Source organism: Cynocephalus volans, chromosome 11 (genome assembly GCF_027409185.1).
Source record: "Cynocephalus volans isolate mCynVol1 chromosome 11, mCynVol1.pri, whole genome shotgun sequence".
Lineage (NCBI taxonomy): Eukaryota > Metazoa > Chordata > Mammalia > Dermoptera > Cynocephalidae > Cynocephalus > Cynocephalus volans.
The window spans coordinates 11,182,325-11,198,453 of NC_084470.1; the positions used below are offsets into that span (position 1 = coordinate 11,182,325).

At 39.7% G+C, this 16,129-nt stretch overlaps 1 protein-coding gene across 1 annotated transcript; it reads right to left on the reverse strand.

Moving 5' to 3' along the window:
- Window positions 1-1,093: 1,093 nt before the first annotated feature.
- Window positions 1,094-15,911, reverse strand: CRNKL1 (crooked neck pre-mRNA splicing factor 1). Its single transcript, XM_063114543.1, is given in 20 exon segments — window positions 1,094-1,153; window positions 1,155-1,262; window positions 2,196-2,272; window positions 2,275-2,333; window positions 2,335-2,435; window positions 2,872-2,915; window positions 2,918-2,949; window positions 2,951-2,967; window positions 4,109-4,279; window positions 4,281-4,349; window positions 5,138-5,218; window positions 6,741-6,893; window positions 6,895-6,933; window positions 7,844-8,014; window positions 9,158-9,333; window positions 11,295-11,462; window positions 11,929-12,086; window positions 12,890-12,981; window positions 14,037-14,189; window positions 15,793-15,911. Coding segments are annotated over 20 exon segments (1,980 nt in total). The 5' UTR covers window positions 15,844-15,911.
- Window positions 15,912-16,129: the final 218 nt, after the last annotated feature.

Below are 16,129 nucleotides of genomic sequence, written 5' to 3' on the forward strand. Positions count from 1 at the left end.
TACAAATCTTACCATGAACTTTTTGTAAACCTCTTGTGTAATAGCATATCAAAGGCTCCAAGAAGCTTAACTGTAAAGAGGCTTGAATAATAAGTTTTAAGCCTTAGTCCAGGATTTCACAAACTTATCTGACCATGGGACACCATTTTTTCACAGTACACATGTAAACAAGGCTTTAGCTTTAAATAAACTATTAAAAAGCTCAACCAGTTTGGGGAGCTATTGAGTGCATAATGGAAATTAGATTAAATTGTTCTTGGTAAAAAACACCTTGTTCAGAAATATAGTCACTGTATTTTCCAAGTAATGTTTTCTTAATGTAATCTTAAGCTCTAAACCAAGGGTAAGTTTAAAGTATGTGTAAAAACACCTAAGGTAAGTAAAAAATAATGAAACAAAGTAGCATAAGAATGATGGCCTATTGATATGTTGCTCACATTCTCAAGCAAAAAATATCTGCCTGAATTAACTGATCTGAGAGATTGTTTCCTTAACCTGGCTTATATTTCTCATGCATATTTTTTCTTGCATTGTCAAAAACAAGAAACAAGCTGTCAAAATATCAGCCCATTTTATGAGTGAGGAAACTGAAAATAAAAGTTATATAATCACTAAGTAGCAGAGCTGGGAACTGAACTCAAGTTTGAAGACATGAAAAAGTTACAGGTTTCAGATGAATGCATAAAAATACTTTATGAAGATAAGCATGAGAAAACTACACCGAAAAGTACCTACAAAATGTAACCTAAAAACTTCTTTTAAAAAAAACAACAACAAAAGACTCAAAGTCTTCAGGTCCATCTGAAATAGATGCTAAGCATCACCTTAACTGCATTTCCTAATGCATGATGTGGACAAATATTTTTAGAAAAGTTTGGACACAGATAAAGAAATCCAGCAGTTAAAAAATTTCTTTACTTACATTCTCCCACCCCTACCAAACCCAAGAGCATTTAAAAAGTAATTCACAAAGTAGCTGTCAAAGATTCTGATCAATTCCTTACTGGTGAAATATATAAAAACTTCCAGGAGTCAAGAGTTCCAAAATATTAATTTATAAAAATAATAAAACATTTATAAATATAAAAGAAGATCAGGATTCACTATCATTGATGTCCTTATCTGGATCTTGCTCAGCATCTTCCTTTTTTTCCTTGCTGTTTCCTCCAAAGTTTGGCCATGGCCAGGAGCCTGAGGTTAGGTTGGGTGGCAGCAGTATCTGGAAAGATGTAATCAAAGTATTCTTCCCAGCCTGTATCAGACTGCAGAAATGAAAGATAAGCAAACATGGCTGAAATTTTTACTGGGAAACCTAAAGTTCAAATTCAACTTCTCTACATTTTACAAAACAACATCAAAGTCTACTACAGAATAATCAAGGGCTGAGCCTGAAAGACTGGGAGTGAATAAGGAACCGTTGGACTGGTGTTGCTGCAATTGTAGCTCACTGAGAACTGAAAACCTGGTGGAAAAAAATTCTAGAAATCTAAGCATAGCTCCTCTATTCATATATATATCTTATGCTGAAAATTTTAAATTTTTAAAGATTTCTAATTATTATTTATCCAGTAGCAAAAGCCACACACCTGTGCGTTATTATTATGACTCCCTGCCCTCACATCCTTACCTCCATCTGAAAACTGATTTCACTCCCCAAATATTGTTCAAACAGGCCCTACTATCATTCCAGTTTCCACCACCATCACTTGCTTAGCTTACAAAAACAGCCTCCTGACAGGTCTTCTTCCTCTAATCTAAAACCTTTCAGTCTGCCTGTACGAGATGCCAGCAATCTGGTCAAGCTATCTTACACGTAAAGGCCCCCACTGACTCCTACCAAACTCCTTCTATAGCCCACAAAGCCTCTCTGGACTGGCTCCTATCTGAAACCTGAGCTTCATTTCCTTCTGTACTGACTTCCTGCTTAATGCTCTAGAAATATAACACTTCACACAGTTCCTAAACTGAATCACCACCAAGAAGCTTTTGCCAACCCCCTCCCATTCTCTACCCCTGGCTGGACCATACACTCTGCCCTGTGTTTCCCCAATAGCCAGACTGCAATGTGTCCTACTCCAGGTTGTCTGCTCCCATTCTAAGATTGTCCATATGCCACTTAAAAGTACAACTTTCAAAGTGACATGTGCATCTACTCATTTGATGTGACAGGAACATCTCCAGGGCTCAGCTCTTACCCCATCATCAGCCTGGACCTTTCCTCTCTTCTTGACTTTCTCTGGCATGAGTTCGTCTACTCTCTCCTTATCTGTACTGTCCCAAATTCATCTTCAAAGCTTCACCAAGATTCCAGCAGTATGTTTCCCTTTTCTTCAGTTTCGCATGGTTTTATTAGCCTCTTCATAAATTTGTCTGCATTTAGCCAAATTTCCTTCTTCCCCTGAAGACAACTCAGACTGAGCAAAACTCATCCATACCTTAAAAAAAAATTATATGGAACCAAATCCATGTTACCCAGAAGACGATAATGTAGTAATAGTAATAAAGCTAATTTCTAGTTAATGACATAGAATGTGTTCATCTCTACTATCTACAGATTACAACATATTGAATATATGCTTCAACATAAATACTGAAGAAATCTGTTTCTCTACATCCAATTATGTATCTGACATAGTCGTAAAATCCTGAAGAGTTTTTTTTCCTATCCTGTGGAATCCAAGTTATTCACATGCATTATAAACACAGATGTGGTATAAACTTAACATTTCAAAGTCCTCTGAGACTCACGGGTTCTTTTTAGAACTAATGAAGTAATTTTAAAAAAACCAAACACTTCAGAGAAATACAGTATTTTCTTTAGGACAGCTGATTCAAGCAAAAACCAAAGATCATCTACAAAGCACAGGATACCTTGACATGTTGTGTCCATGGAAGCAATCGTCGGTAAAGATTTCATGTTCAGTTTCTTCCTGCTCAATTTCAAAATCAATATGATTTCCAAAGCACCTAAGAAAGGTAACTTAGAAGGTCAGTCATGACATTTAGAAAGCAACACGCCCCCATCCAAAGCACAGCTTAACTGTCATTCCAACTCACCTGTGGGAATGTTGGACTTTCACTGATCAGCTAAAGAACAGACTGCATGTGGAGAAAATAAATGATATTGGTGTTTATAAGCTGGCCAAAACTTGACTAGAATTCTAGGGAAAAGGGCCTTGGACTGAGTTTTGGATTCTCCTTTGGAGTTTTTCAAACTTTTGTCCTTTTATCAAGAAGAGCTGAGAAACTTGCCAAGGGTCTCCCAGATACTCTTTCATGATCCTGCCACCTGTAGTTAAAATTCTGGGAGAAAACAGACCCAGAGAGCGAGTATGTACGTTCTTACCTCCACTGTATACTCCTTGTTACAGTATGAGTTCAACTCAACAAGCGCCCACTGAATACCTGCCAACCTGCTTGGTGCAGCCTGGCAGGGCACGAGAGGAATAAGCTGTGGCCTGAACACCTTTGAATGGCATATGGAGACGAGAAGCTGAGGCCAAGTGATGGGACCAGTGACACATAAAGCTCTGCCCTCATGTGCTCAGTGGGGCCCAGGATGCAGGGCCATGTTAGCGCAGGATTAGTAAATTCTGTGGCTCCTGTGAGATTCAAGTCAAGTCCTAACTGTGGTTTGGCGCCACCTTGTGGCTCAACCTTAACTACTGAAGGCAGGCCAGGACTTCCAGGACAGTTGGCAGTACTAACGAAGGAATACCTAGTTTTGTGGGGGCCTATTTTGTTGGCCCAATCCAGGCAAAACTGTTCTAAGAGAATATGGGGATGGGCAGTTCCCACCTCCATCTCCCTTGTTCTCCACATGGGGTTGCCTGCTGGCTGTTTCCTTGCCTGGCCTCTTGCCCATCCCCTTTAGCCTCCCCTGTTTGAAAAAGGGAGGAAGAGAGCCAATTACCAACCCCATTATATCCCAATTCATCCTGGATGTCTACTGTGCCCTTGTATTTACATTTAACTAGAGGGCTGCTCCCCCAATCCCCCAGTTGTTAGATCATCTTTAAACTGAAATACACAAACATTTAGATGGTCGTCTAAAGCAATACTAGACATGTGTCTAAAACAAAATTATATTCAACTGGAGACGGCTCACCTCTGGCGTGTCTAAGCGGGGCTGGCTGATGGCTAATTCGTATATTGCCCGGGCTCTCTCAACATTGCCAAGGATTGTCTCTAACTCTGCAAATTTAATCCATGAGGTACAATTTTCAGGTCTAAATTCGAGGAACTTTTCATAAAGTTTCCGGCATCTGTCAAATACTCGGAAGCTGTAGCTCCAATTCTATGTAAGCTTTAAATAACTTGTTATTTGGACATTTGCCTATAGAAGTTCCCTGGAAAATAAAACGGCCAGACCATGATGATACTTTAGTGGGTTCAGCTTGTATACAGCCATTGTCGATCTGTCTAGAGGCTGTTCTCTGCCAAGAAAGAATAGTCTAGAGTCAACATGGCAAGCCATTCTTTCCCTCTGTGTGGTATCACACTGTTCACACTGGTTCTTAACAAAAGGCCAAAGAAAACTTCTCTAATTCATTCAGCTGACAAGAAGGCCTGTGCCCACTGGTACCGGTTCAGCAAGAGGCAGTGTTCCAGAATTGTTTGGGAATTTTCGATTTTAATGTTTCTCAGGATCTCCTAGGGATTATGAATGTCAGATGTATAAAACCTCCTATAAATAAAAAGTTAATCAAAGAATGAAACCTGCCTTGCTGCCCAGAGCCAAGGCAAGAGTAGCTTATCTGAAAGATAATTCCATTTAAACACAGCATTTGATACTATTAAGAAATGTTAGCAATCACTAAGAGAAAGGTGCATTTAATACACTAAAAGTTTTGCATAGGATCAGACTACTAATATTAGTTTGAGGAAAAATCTGGTAACTGATAGCTATAGAAGTTTCCAGTGTTGAAATAGAATGTTCATTTGCCCTAGGTAATAAAAATAATTTAAGCATTATCATTCTGTGTTTCTTCAATGGCCATGTTTTCTAACATGTCCCAGGAAATAAAGGCATATTTCTATTGCTTTTTTTATTAAGAATTATACAACTTATAAGCACTAAATTTTAATTTCCTTCTCATAGAACTTAATGAGGCACCTTGAAACTTTCTTTACTTACCAAAGCTTTTCGGGCAAATGATAAATTTTTCTGTCTTATTTCAAATCGTGCATATAGTATCCACATTTTGGCAAATGTGAACTAGAAAATGAAAGCACAAAAATATATAGCTTAAGACACTCATTTAAATTAAACTGAATTATAGTAAATTGAAATTAAAAGACACTGGCAATTAGATTTCCCTGAAACTTTACAGTCAGGAGGGAGGCATTTTGCTTGTTTACAAGCAAAGATGACTATATTAATTTCACAAATGTTAAAAACACATACCACGACCTATATACTTTATTGTACTTCATGACACTGTAGCTTCTACTTAGAACAAGCTTTGTTTTATGGGCATGCTTGTAAGCATGCAGAAAATCCTACCTCTATTCTACGGGGTAACTCGGTCAACATCTCTACAGAAGGAAACATACTTGGTTTCTCGTGCTGGGAAATACGGCAGAGAGAACATCTAAACCATCTTCAGAAAGGGCACGTGTTCATCCGTGCATGTGTGCATTCACTCAGTTACCAACAAACCCGCTTATGTGCCTCTCACATATGTGTGTGCTGTCTGCATATGTCTTCTTCCTTCCACTCACTCTGTTACCCAGCCTCCTCTGAGTTCTACATTACTATCTGTAGTATCCATTAGTCACTCAACGCAGGCTGTCCTCTGAACTAGACTGTTTTCAGAGGCAAGGAGCATTATCTTATTCTTACTGATGTTTGCCATGGTGCCTAGCACAGGGAAATATTCAATCAATATTATTTCACAAGTAACAGAAGAGGATTTGGACCTGTTTGGAACTGAATACTTTATAGCAAACATACCTTTTTGTGAGAAATTAGTTACAAAGAGGCTTGGTATACCTGTCTTGTCCTCTCAGGATCCTGCATTAGGATAACAAATTTTCACAAAATATTGAAGTCTGTTGCTAACACTAATTTTAACAGTTACTAATTTTACCTAATACCAGTAAAACTGTATACCTCCAACACTGAATATGTTTTCACAAGTTGATTATTTCAAACCCTGATTCCATTTATGATCAAAAGTATAAACTATCTTTGGCCATCAAACTTTGGTTTAGGAGTCATCTACAATCAAACTCTGAGTGCTTCTTTGTAGAAAGGCTTTTTGCCTGATGGCAGAAAGAAACAAAGATATTTTATAGTCTTAGATCAACAGTAGAAGGTTATTCTTTTCCTGCTAACAGGAACCAATTTCTGAAAATGCCACTTTGTTTTTACTAAAAGCAAAAATGTACAATCTACCCATGATCCATATTCATAAGAAAACCCTGGAAACTATTTATAATTAAACTAAGGGCTGGTTTGTTGTTCCCTTTCAAGTTCCAAGTGATATCTTGCTGTGTCTCAAGGTTTAAAAAACAAAACAAAACATACAAAAAACCCACCTCTCCTGTCGCCACAACAGGCATAGAGTTTAAAATGTTGCAGACAGAATATGTAACAACATAGCTGACAGAGGTGTGTAAGAATTTTTAAAGAATTATTTTTGTTTCAGGGATTGTAAATATCAGTTACCACCCACAACAGGTGACCTGTGAGTACAGGAAACCTTGAACAGCTGACTCCACACTCTATTCTTTACCTTTGCCTCCAACTCTTCATAGAGAGAAGAGCTGACCCAAAGATATATGTAGCGCTTCCAGTGCCTTTTTTCCTGAATGGGTGGGACACTGGCAATGGCTCTTTCATAGACTTCCCATACAGTTTCAGCTTCTGCATCGCTTTCCACCAAGTGCCAAGTAATCAAACCATAAATCATAATTGTGTGAATTAGCCTAGAAAGACAGCCAGCTTAATAAATAAAAACAAAAGCACACTTGCTAAGCTATGTGAGCTGAGAGGCGGCACCGGATTGACTTTCTACATCTTAGCAACTTTTTTTTCTAGATTTTACATGTTATCTCATTTAAAAAATACTATTCCTGAGATTATTACATAGAAAAGAAAAAGATATATAGAGCACAGGTTATTGGCCAGGTATCCCACAGTAAGGCTGCTTTCATCTATAGCCATTACGCCCAAGATAATTACTCAATAATTAGATGCCTATCCTTATAAAAGTATTTGTTTATATATGTGACTATATAACATTATGTCTACAATAAAATCACAACAGAATATGTCATGCTCACAATTGTGAAATCTGCCTTTTCAATTAATAGTAATTTATTTTGACCATATCTTACTGACCTACCACCTCATTTAACACCAGACTTAGTTCTTTGCTTGGAGATACCTTAATCAATCTGACTAAGCATTTTTAAATACACAGCGGAATAAGTGAAGGATAATGTTATCTCTGAACTGTAATCAAAACAGTACATTACACATAAAGAGACGAGAATGGAACCAGATCTGCCACGTATCTTTTGTTCAGTCAGTTAAGCTAAAAGGTGATGTACAAACCATCTCCTTTCAAAGATGAGCTCAGAGATTCCACATTTCTTTTGCTCAAGTTCTGCATATAGTCAGCAATCAACAGAATGGCTTTCAACATGTGCGGGCAAAGCAAATCCGAGTGTGTTTGCTTGCCTTTTCCACCAGCCTATTTGTCTGAAATAGCTGCCAGATCACCACAGTTGCATCATCAAAAGAGCAGTCCTGCTATCGGTCATTTCACTGTAGCTAGTATTAATCAGTACAGCCTAGTCATCTGCAGAGTTAGCCGTCTACACCAGCACTCACTTTTACTTCTTCCTCATACCGAAATCTCCATTTGCTCATGATGATGTCCTCAATGCACTGCCTGTCACCAAACTTCTCAAAGATGGTATAATTTTTAAAGAGTTCTTGGGCTTCTTGTTTTGAAATTCTATCCAGCGCATACTTGTAGATCACTCATACTCTTTCAAATTAAAAGCAGACAGGTTAATTACCTTCCACCACACAATATTCTCACTCTAGTTGAAATGTGGAGAGTAACTGCAACACAAAATAATACTTATGTTAGATTTTGAGTCTTCAAAATGCCCAAAATAAGACTTCTCTTCTCTCTTTTGCTGAAGGCATTACTGGAAGGAGGGACTGACACTCTTCTTTGAGTTCCACATGTAATACTGTCTACTCAACATTGCCAGCTGGATGTCTACTGCACATCTCAACAATCAGGTCCAAATTTGAGCTTCACTTTCTCCCCACCAAACCCAGGCCTTCCCCAGTCTTCCCAATCTTAGTAGGCAACAACTTCGGTCACATACTTGCTCACGCCAAAAAGCCCAGGAATCCTCCTTCATTCCTCTCATTCCCCACGTTCACTCCTTCGACATGCCCTGCCGTTTCTACCTCTTCAACAAAGCCCTTCACTTCTCCTCATCCCCTCTGCTAACCCCTCTCCATTTCTTACCTGGACTGAAAATTTCAAACATCTCCCCTCTTGTCTCCCCTCGGTTCCACTTCTGCTAACCCCCTAGTACATTCTTCATGAATTAGCCAGAGGAGTCTCTTTAAAATATAAATACAAACCATATCCATTCATTCTCCCACTTCAAACCCTTCAGTGCTTCCCCCTGGCCTTAGAGCAGAATCTGAACTTCCTAGCATGATCTGTGCAAGGCCTTATAGTTGGAAGGACCTCAGCCTACCTCTCAATTCTGTATTATTTGAGCTACTTTAAGGGATTATCTTCCATGTCTACTACGGAAGAAAACAACTGATTTATTTGTGGGGCAATCCCTGTTTTCATTCTAAATTCTGTCCAGTGAGGGTGTCTGGTTTTTTATTTCCCAGGTTTACTACCAGTAAAGCCCCTTCATCAGGATGCCAAATGACTCACTCGGATTTAAATGCTTAACTTTCAAACAAAGCACAACAAAATTACAACAGTTAACAATACAATTTATAATCACTCAACTCCCAATCTGCAGCTCAGCCACATATGTATGCTGTTTTCTGTGAGAAATTGTTTTTGAGTAAGAAGAAATGGAAATGAATTCATGGTGCACAAGATATAATCTTTTGTAAGTTGTTTTGCAACATAATCAAGTTCTTTCAGTATACTTACTTCTGATTTTCTTCAAATTTGGCAAAGGCGACATAAAGGTGTTCATCCATATGTTTGTCTCCAAAGAATTCGACAGCTCTCTCGTACACTTTCCATGCGTGGGCAAAATAAGCATGTTTTTCTTCAAAGAGGAAATACTTGATCCAGTTCTTAATATCAGGGTGCACGAGGACAAGTGTGGGGGAATTAAGGAAATAGCAGGCAAGACCAACATGGCTTACTTAAAAAAAACAATAAACACAAAAACCATACCAAATCCCAAAACCCTAAACAATTCACACTATGACTCTAGGGGGGATGAACCACACAAAGGTGCAGAAGGAAACCGTGGCCTCCATGACGGCGGGGCCACACCATCACTATCTCCCTCCAGTGCTCTGTCGAGATTTCAGTAGTGGGTACAAACTGGAGTTTGGAGCCAAAGAAAAATCTCAGTCCTGGTTACTAGTCATGTGATGTTGGACAGGTCACTGAACTCGTCCACGTCTCAGTTGTTTCACTTGTAAACAGGGAAGAGTAATGCCGACCTCACTGGGTCACTGCCAGCATTAAGTGAGGAGATGTATACAAAGCCCTTAGCGGTTTCTCGCCAAAAGAATGAGGTCAATAAAAGCCACCTATTATATCATATGCTCAATAATGTTAACACCTGAAATAATGATTAAGGAAAAAAACAACATGCCACAAAAAGAAAACTGCTAACTACAGCCAAAAGAGAAAGGCTGAATCACCCTTTTATTTCTTAAGTTTGAATTGCCTTTGTATTTCTTAATAGGACCCATCTATTTTTAATCTACCTTCCTTGATAAATTATTAATTTCCAAAGAAGTAATACACTCAAATATGGCAAAGGTGTTAAGGTTAAAAGCATAGGTTCTAAAACTGCTCCACTGGGTTCAAATCCCACCTCCATCCCTACCTGTGAGACCCTGGTCAAAGGTCAAACTACTTAATCTCTCATGCCACAGTTTCTTCATCTGTAGAACTGTGGGGTTGTCATGAGAATTAAATAACAGTATTTGCAGTGCTCAGAACAATGCCTGGCACACAGCAAGCACTATAAAAGCTTTTGTTAAACTAACAGTATCAAACAAGCAGAGGTCATTAAGATCTTAACACTGCATTATAAAGCTGATTCTTGTTATCTGCAGTATTACATCTATAAAGTCACTGCAAACACTTACTGATTGAACAGTGAACCAGTGTTTCTACAGGAAATGTATATACTCATATATACAAATCTCACAAAGATTACAATCTGAAATCCTAAAAACAACTCATTCTGGCAGATTGTATTTTCTTTATTTTATAAAAGGAAAATGTGTTGGAAGTGTTACGTGATTGGCTTGAGGCCACCCCACTAACAGGTGCCAGGGTGGGGATTCAAACCCCATCCGACTGACCCAGAGCCAGAGCTCCCTGCACTACATAGCACCGGCCCCTCCTGTCTCCACCTTCTGGGCATCAGTATATGAGGCATAGAGGAGGAGGCAAAGCATCATTGCCTTGTCAGACCTCAGCTGATCTGTGCACATCCACAAATAACTGCAAGTGCACTGTGGTTACTGATTTGGGGGCTATGAATAAATTTTAGCAAGTATGTGAATTTGTAAATATGGAATCTGTAAATAATGAGGATGAACTGTATTTCAGTTTGTAAAAGTGCTTTGACATGTATCATCTAATCTTGACAATCAGCCCTCCATAGGTATCTTTATTCTTGTTTAAAGTAGAGGACACCAAGGTTTATAGGAGATAAATGACTCTCTGAAGGCACACAGCTAGTAAACAGCAAACCTTTGGATGAACTCCAGTAACAGTGCTAATGAGCAACATAAACCTAGAAAAACAGGAATGGCTATAGCAGCCAGGGCCTTAGTATATCATTTTCCACAAGGAACCACAGCATTAATACTAAAATGTAAGTAAACCCAAAGACTTACTGCAAAAGACTCAACCAATTAACCAGACCACAGATTTTCATTTTGACCAATCAACTTCCCTATAAAAGATATATGTGAAGTTGATGAAACCTGCATTCTTGACTTCTAGCCCAACATTAATCACTACATGTCCTGACGTAGGAACAGCACCCAGGACAATAAAGGTACCGCTTGGATCTCGTCCAAATGATATATCATTCATAAATGGTGCGGGCCCGATCCACCTCTCTGTATCTCAGCTCGAAGTTGATATAGGAATGCCAGGCTTGCTCCTCAGGCTGCAACTCCATCCAGCGCTCAAACACCTGCTGGGCGCCAGCAATGCTTCCCAACATCTCCTCCATGTATGTGTACTTGTACCTTTAACAAAATCAACCAGATACATCTGTTGTGGTCAAATGATTTAGGGAAAAAATTATCTTTGGCAGTTTGTAGTTCTTCCTCTGTCAAATGGGAAGAAGATTTAAGAAAGATTTATCTTTCCTAAAGGTTAAATCAAACATGTTTTTATATTGAAATACAATTCTGAAAAAGGATGAATCACTGGGGATAAGAACCATTTTTTTTCTTAAAAATTACCTAGTTTGATAAGAAGTTTCTATGCATAAAAGACTACATTCAAAGTTTTAGTTTTGATTACATAGCTACTAAACGTTACGATTATGACTAGACTATGAGACATTAAAAAGCACTTTAAGTATGTTTAAAGAAAAAGTAGAATGCAAAATTAAATATATTCAATGATTATATCTATGTAAATAAAATACACAAAAATGTGGAACTTTCCTAGTCTACAAAAGGCTGTTTTGATAGATCAAAAACTTAACAGAACTGGTTGACTTGCGGCAGCATTATTATGGCCCAGTCCCAGATATTTTGGGCATGGTTGACCTGGCAATTCTTCATTTCCATTTCTGCATATTTCAGCCAGAGTGTAATATTTCGATAGTCTACATCTAAAGCACGCTCGTATATGGATCAAGCCCTTAAGAAGCAAGATTTGGAGGTCATCAAAAGTAGTATGTACAATGCACGTAGCAGTTATTTCAAACTACCTGCAGTGCCTTGCTATTTTATTTAAAGTCTAGATGGGCATAAAAAGATGGAAAGATATGATGTTCTCAAGTACCTTGCAAAGTCTTATAGACGGACAGACATGCATGTAATTATAATGAAATGCAGTAAATGTCACAATCAAGATCTGCACAGGTAGCAGAGTGGAAGCAATGAAAATGACTGGTGAGGTAAAAAACTTCAGAATTGAGAACTTGTGAAGTCCCAGTTTGCTAGGAGGCCAAGGCTGGTGGGGAGAAATGCTCATTCCAGGCAGAGAGAAGAGCCCAGTGTCACAGTAAGAGGACATGATATGTTCAGCGAGTGACAAGTACACAGGCACAGTGAGGATAGGGGGTACGAGGGGAGAATGCAGAAAGGCTGGATAACAGGAAGGGCCAGGTCATAATTTTTTGGTTGGCCACTGATTTTCTTCTGAACACTTTATTTTAAAAATCCCAATATACAGAAAGCAGATGAAACTGTGCTTCTCTGGCTATGGAGTGTTTGCTGGTGTCAAGACCCACTTACAGAGCCTCTTCTCCCCCCTCCCCACGACTATCCTACCACAGTGCACCTGAGGCCCCTCAAAGGAACCCTAGGGTTCCATGGAACAAAAGGTGAAAATTACTACTAGAGGCACGCTTTTTTACTTGTGCTTTAACTTTTTCTATTTTTTCTATGTATTAACTCATGACATCTTTATATATGAAATTACACTATCAGTAATCTTACTTTTGAATCTCCTTCAGACTTTCTTCCCATTGTGCGTATTTTATCCAGTTACTAATCACAGTCCTGTTTTTTCTTATGTTATCTTCAAAAGTCTGGAAGAAGGCAAAAAGGATCAAATTAAAGGGAAAATGACTAAAAGTGGCAATATCCTTTGCCTGTTATAAGCCTTGTCCTAAAAATGTTATTCATTTTGTTCTTATTTAAGAGAAATTACATCCTATTATCCTTGAGGAATAAGAAACCCACTACACAGAAGGTTATAATCACAGGTGTTTCTTTAAAATCTTAAATATAAACAAAGAGAAAATTTAGATATAAAGAATTATTAGCAGAATTGTTGATATTTTCTTTTGTTGCCCATGACAACGAAGTGACACTTTAATATACTCTATACTCATTCTTAATAAAAAAAATATTTGTGAATGTTACCTATAAGTCCTCTCAGTAATTCTCAGAACTTTATACATAACTCACTGAGAATAACAAATAAGGACATACAACAGGATTAGTGGTTTACAATAATCCCACATTCTAGAGTGAGGAGGTCAAATCAGATCCAAAGTCTTCTCATGATTCTTTCCCAGGTCACAACTCTTCGCACAGAAGGTGACACAGACGGAAGAACACAATGCAGCCCTGCTAAGTTTCAACTCCTCTTCTAGTCCCAGTTGTTCCACTTGTTAAACTTCTACCCATTTTGATTCAGTCCCCAAAATTATGTCTCTGGTAGATTTGACTTCTTCATACTTTAAGCAGACAAGTCATGCAAGTTTTATACAGTTCAGCAAAATGCAATTATCTGGTAACTAGAAGTTATATTAATTTTTGTTTTTTTTTGTTTTTGTCTTTTTGTGACCGGTAAGGGGATCGCAACCCTTGGCTTGGTGTCGCCCGCACCGCGCTCAGCCAGTGAGCGCACCGGCCATTCCTATATAGGATCCGAACCCGCGGCAGGAGCGCTGCTGTGCTCCCAAGCGCTGCACTCTCCCGAGTGTGCCACGGGGCCGGCCCAGAAGTTATATTATTTATTTGCCTAGAAACACTAACCTCATCTTACCTTGCAGACTTCTAACCAATGAGGCCTATTTAAACTTTAACCTATAAATTCTTAACAATTAATAGACTGAAAGATATCACCCCTACTGACCTTCCTTTTCCTTAGTTTGTAATCATTTAATTCTTCTTCATCTGTGATCTTCTGCTGAGGTGGAGGTGGAAGCAGCTCAAGTTCTCTTTCTTTAGCTTCTCTTAAGAGTTGTTTGGCAGTTATCTGTACTTCAGCCGGGGCTTTGTTTTTCACCTTTTAAGAAAGAAGACACTTCTGTGTCTGATATATGCTCTTCACACAAGATTTAAGAAATAAACATACATTTTTTAGGATGTGAACTTCAAAAGTATTATCACAAGACGACCTCTTTGTATGACATGTTTCCATATCTATTTCAAAGCCATAGGTAAAAGCCTCAAGAGAAAAAGGTGGCAAAAATAGCGGCAGGTTTCCTTTTTTGATGACTATAATAACAAACACTGAGGCTGTCCAGGTAAAATTCTTACCAGACGTTTTGCTTTATCAAGATGTGTACCACATCTTATCCAGCATTCCAATCTCTACTTAGAGAATTCTTCAACTTATTTTAATGTCCCTAGTGGACGACTGAGTTTGGTTTTTTATGGCATTTCAAGTCAAAGAAAATATTCAATAAGTTCCCGTCATTAGACCATAAGCTTCTGGAAGTCTTAGAGCTGTGCTGTCCAACACAGATGCAACGAGTCACATGTGGTGAGTCCAAATTAAGATGGGAGTAAGTGCAAAATACACACTGGTTTTGATGACTTAGCATGAAAAGAAGAATAAACTGCCTCACTAAGTTTTTTATATTAATTACATGTTGAAATAATAATATTTTGGATACATCGGGTTATATATACTATTAAAATTAATGTCACTTGTTTTTTGTTTCACTTTGTGTTTCCTTCTTAATGCAGCTATGAAAAATTTAAAATTACATATGTGGCTCCCATTGTATTTCTATTGGACCAGTGGTATCCAATAAAAGTTTATGGAATTGAATTATAAGAAATATTATTTAATGCGATGTGTGGAGTAATGATGATAGTGCACATTTAATGTGCACTAAGTGCCCCGCAGTGTTAAGTGCTTTATATGAACTCCTCTGGCCATCACGTAAATGGATACATAAAGGTCAAGCTCAAAAGAGCCACCTGTACTTGAGAAACAGACGAGAGGAAGACTACCTGTAACGTTTTAGGTCAAAGCCTGCCACATATTATGCACTTGGTAAGCATCAGCCATTGATGGGTATATTAGATAATATCTATTATTTACTTAACTTAAACTACGCCATTTCACAATCCCTGTAACCTGCTCTCGTTCCCTCCACTATCAGGTAGGCTAACTCCAATCCCGCCTTCAAGGCTTGGCTTAAATGTCACTTCCTCAGCAAAGTTTACTATAAAGACCCCTCAGCAACCCCATTTATTGTCGCCCACGGCGTATTCTACGTTGACTCAGTAACATCTCGCCATGTGGCCGTTTTGCACTTGCTCGGGTTCTGAGTACCTGAGAGCGTAGCTTCCCAGCGCCTAGCGCAGAGCCTGGCTCGCTCAATCTTTGCTGAATGGCCCCACGACTCCCCCCGCAAAAACCCCTCCCCAAAACCCCAGAACCCAGAACCCAGGCCGCGCCGACGCGGGCCGTGCTCCGGGGTCGAGAGCCTGCGCCCCGCTCCGGCTGGCCCTGCCTCTCCCTGTCCCCCTCGGCCCCGCACGCGGTGAACCCGCCCCAGACGACACAGTCTCCAGCCCCGGGCACCACCACGGCTGCGGCTGGGGGAAGCCCTTCTCCTAGGCCTCCTCCCGCCAGGCCCCTCGCTGTCGCCTACCTTGGCGACTTTGGGAATCCGCTGTTTCCCAGCCGCGGTGGAGGCCGCCATGTCTGCAGCAGCGGACCCCCGGGAGACCCGCCTCCCCTCTCCCGGACTCTAGAAACCCGCTGGGAGGGACCGTTTGTGCCCCAAAGCTTTCCCACAACAAGCGGGCTCCCGGAGCCGGAAGTCGAAGTACTTGGGCTGACCTTTGACCTCCCGCACGCACCGTTACGTAGCAGCGTCGTTTCCGTGGTAATGTGGTAACTGTCCTCCTTGGAAAAGTTGGTCCAGCGCGGCGTCCTGGAGTTGCGGTTGAGGTGGGTCCCACAGGGACGTGGGTACTGGGTCCAGG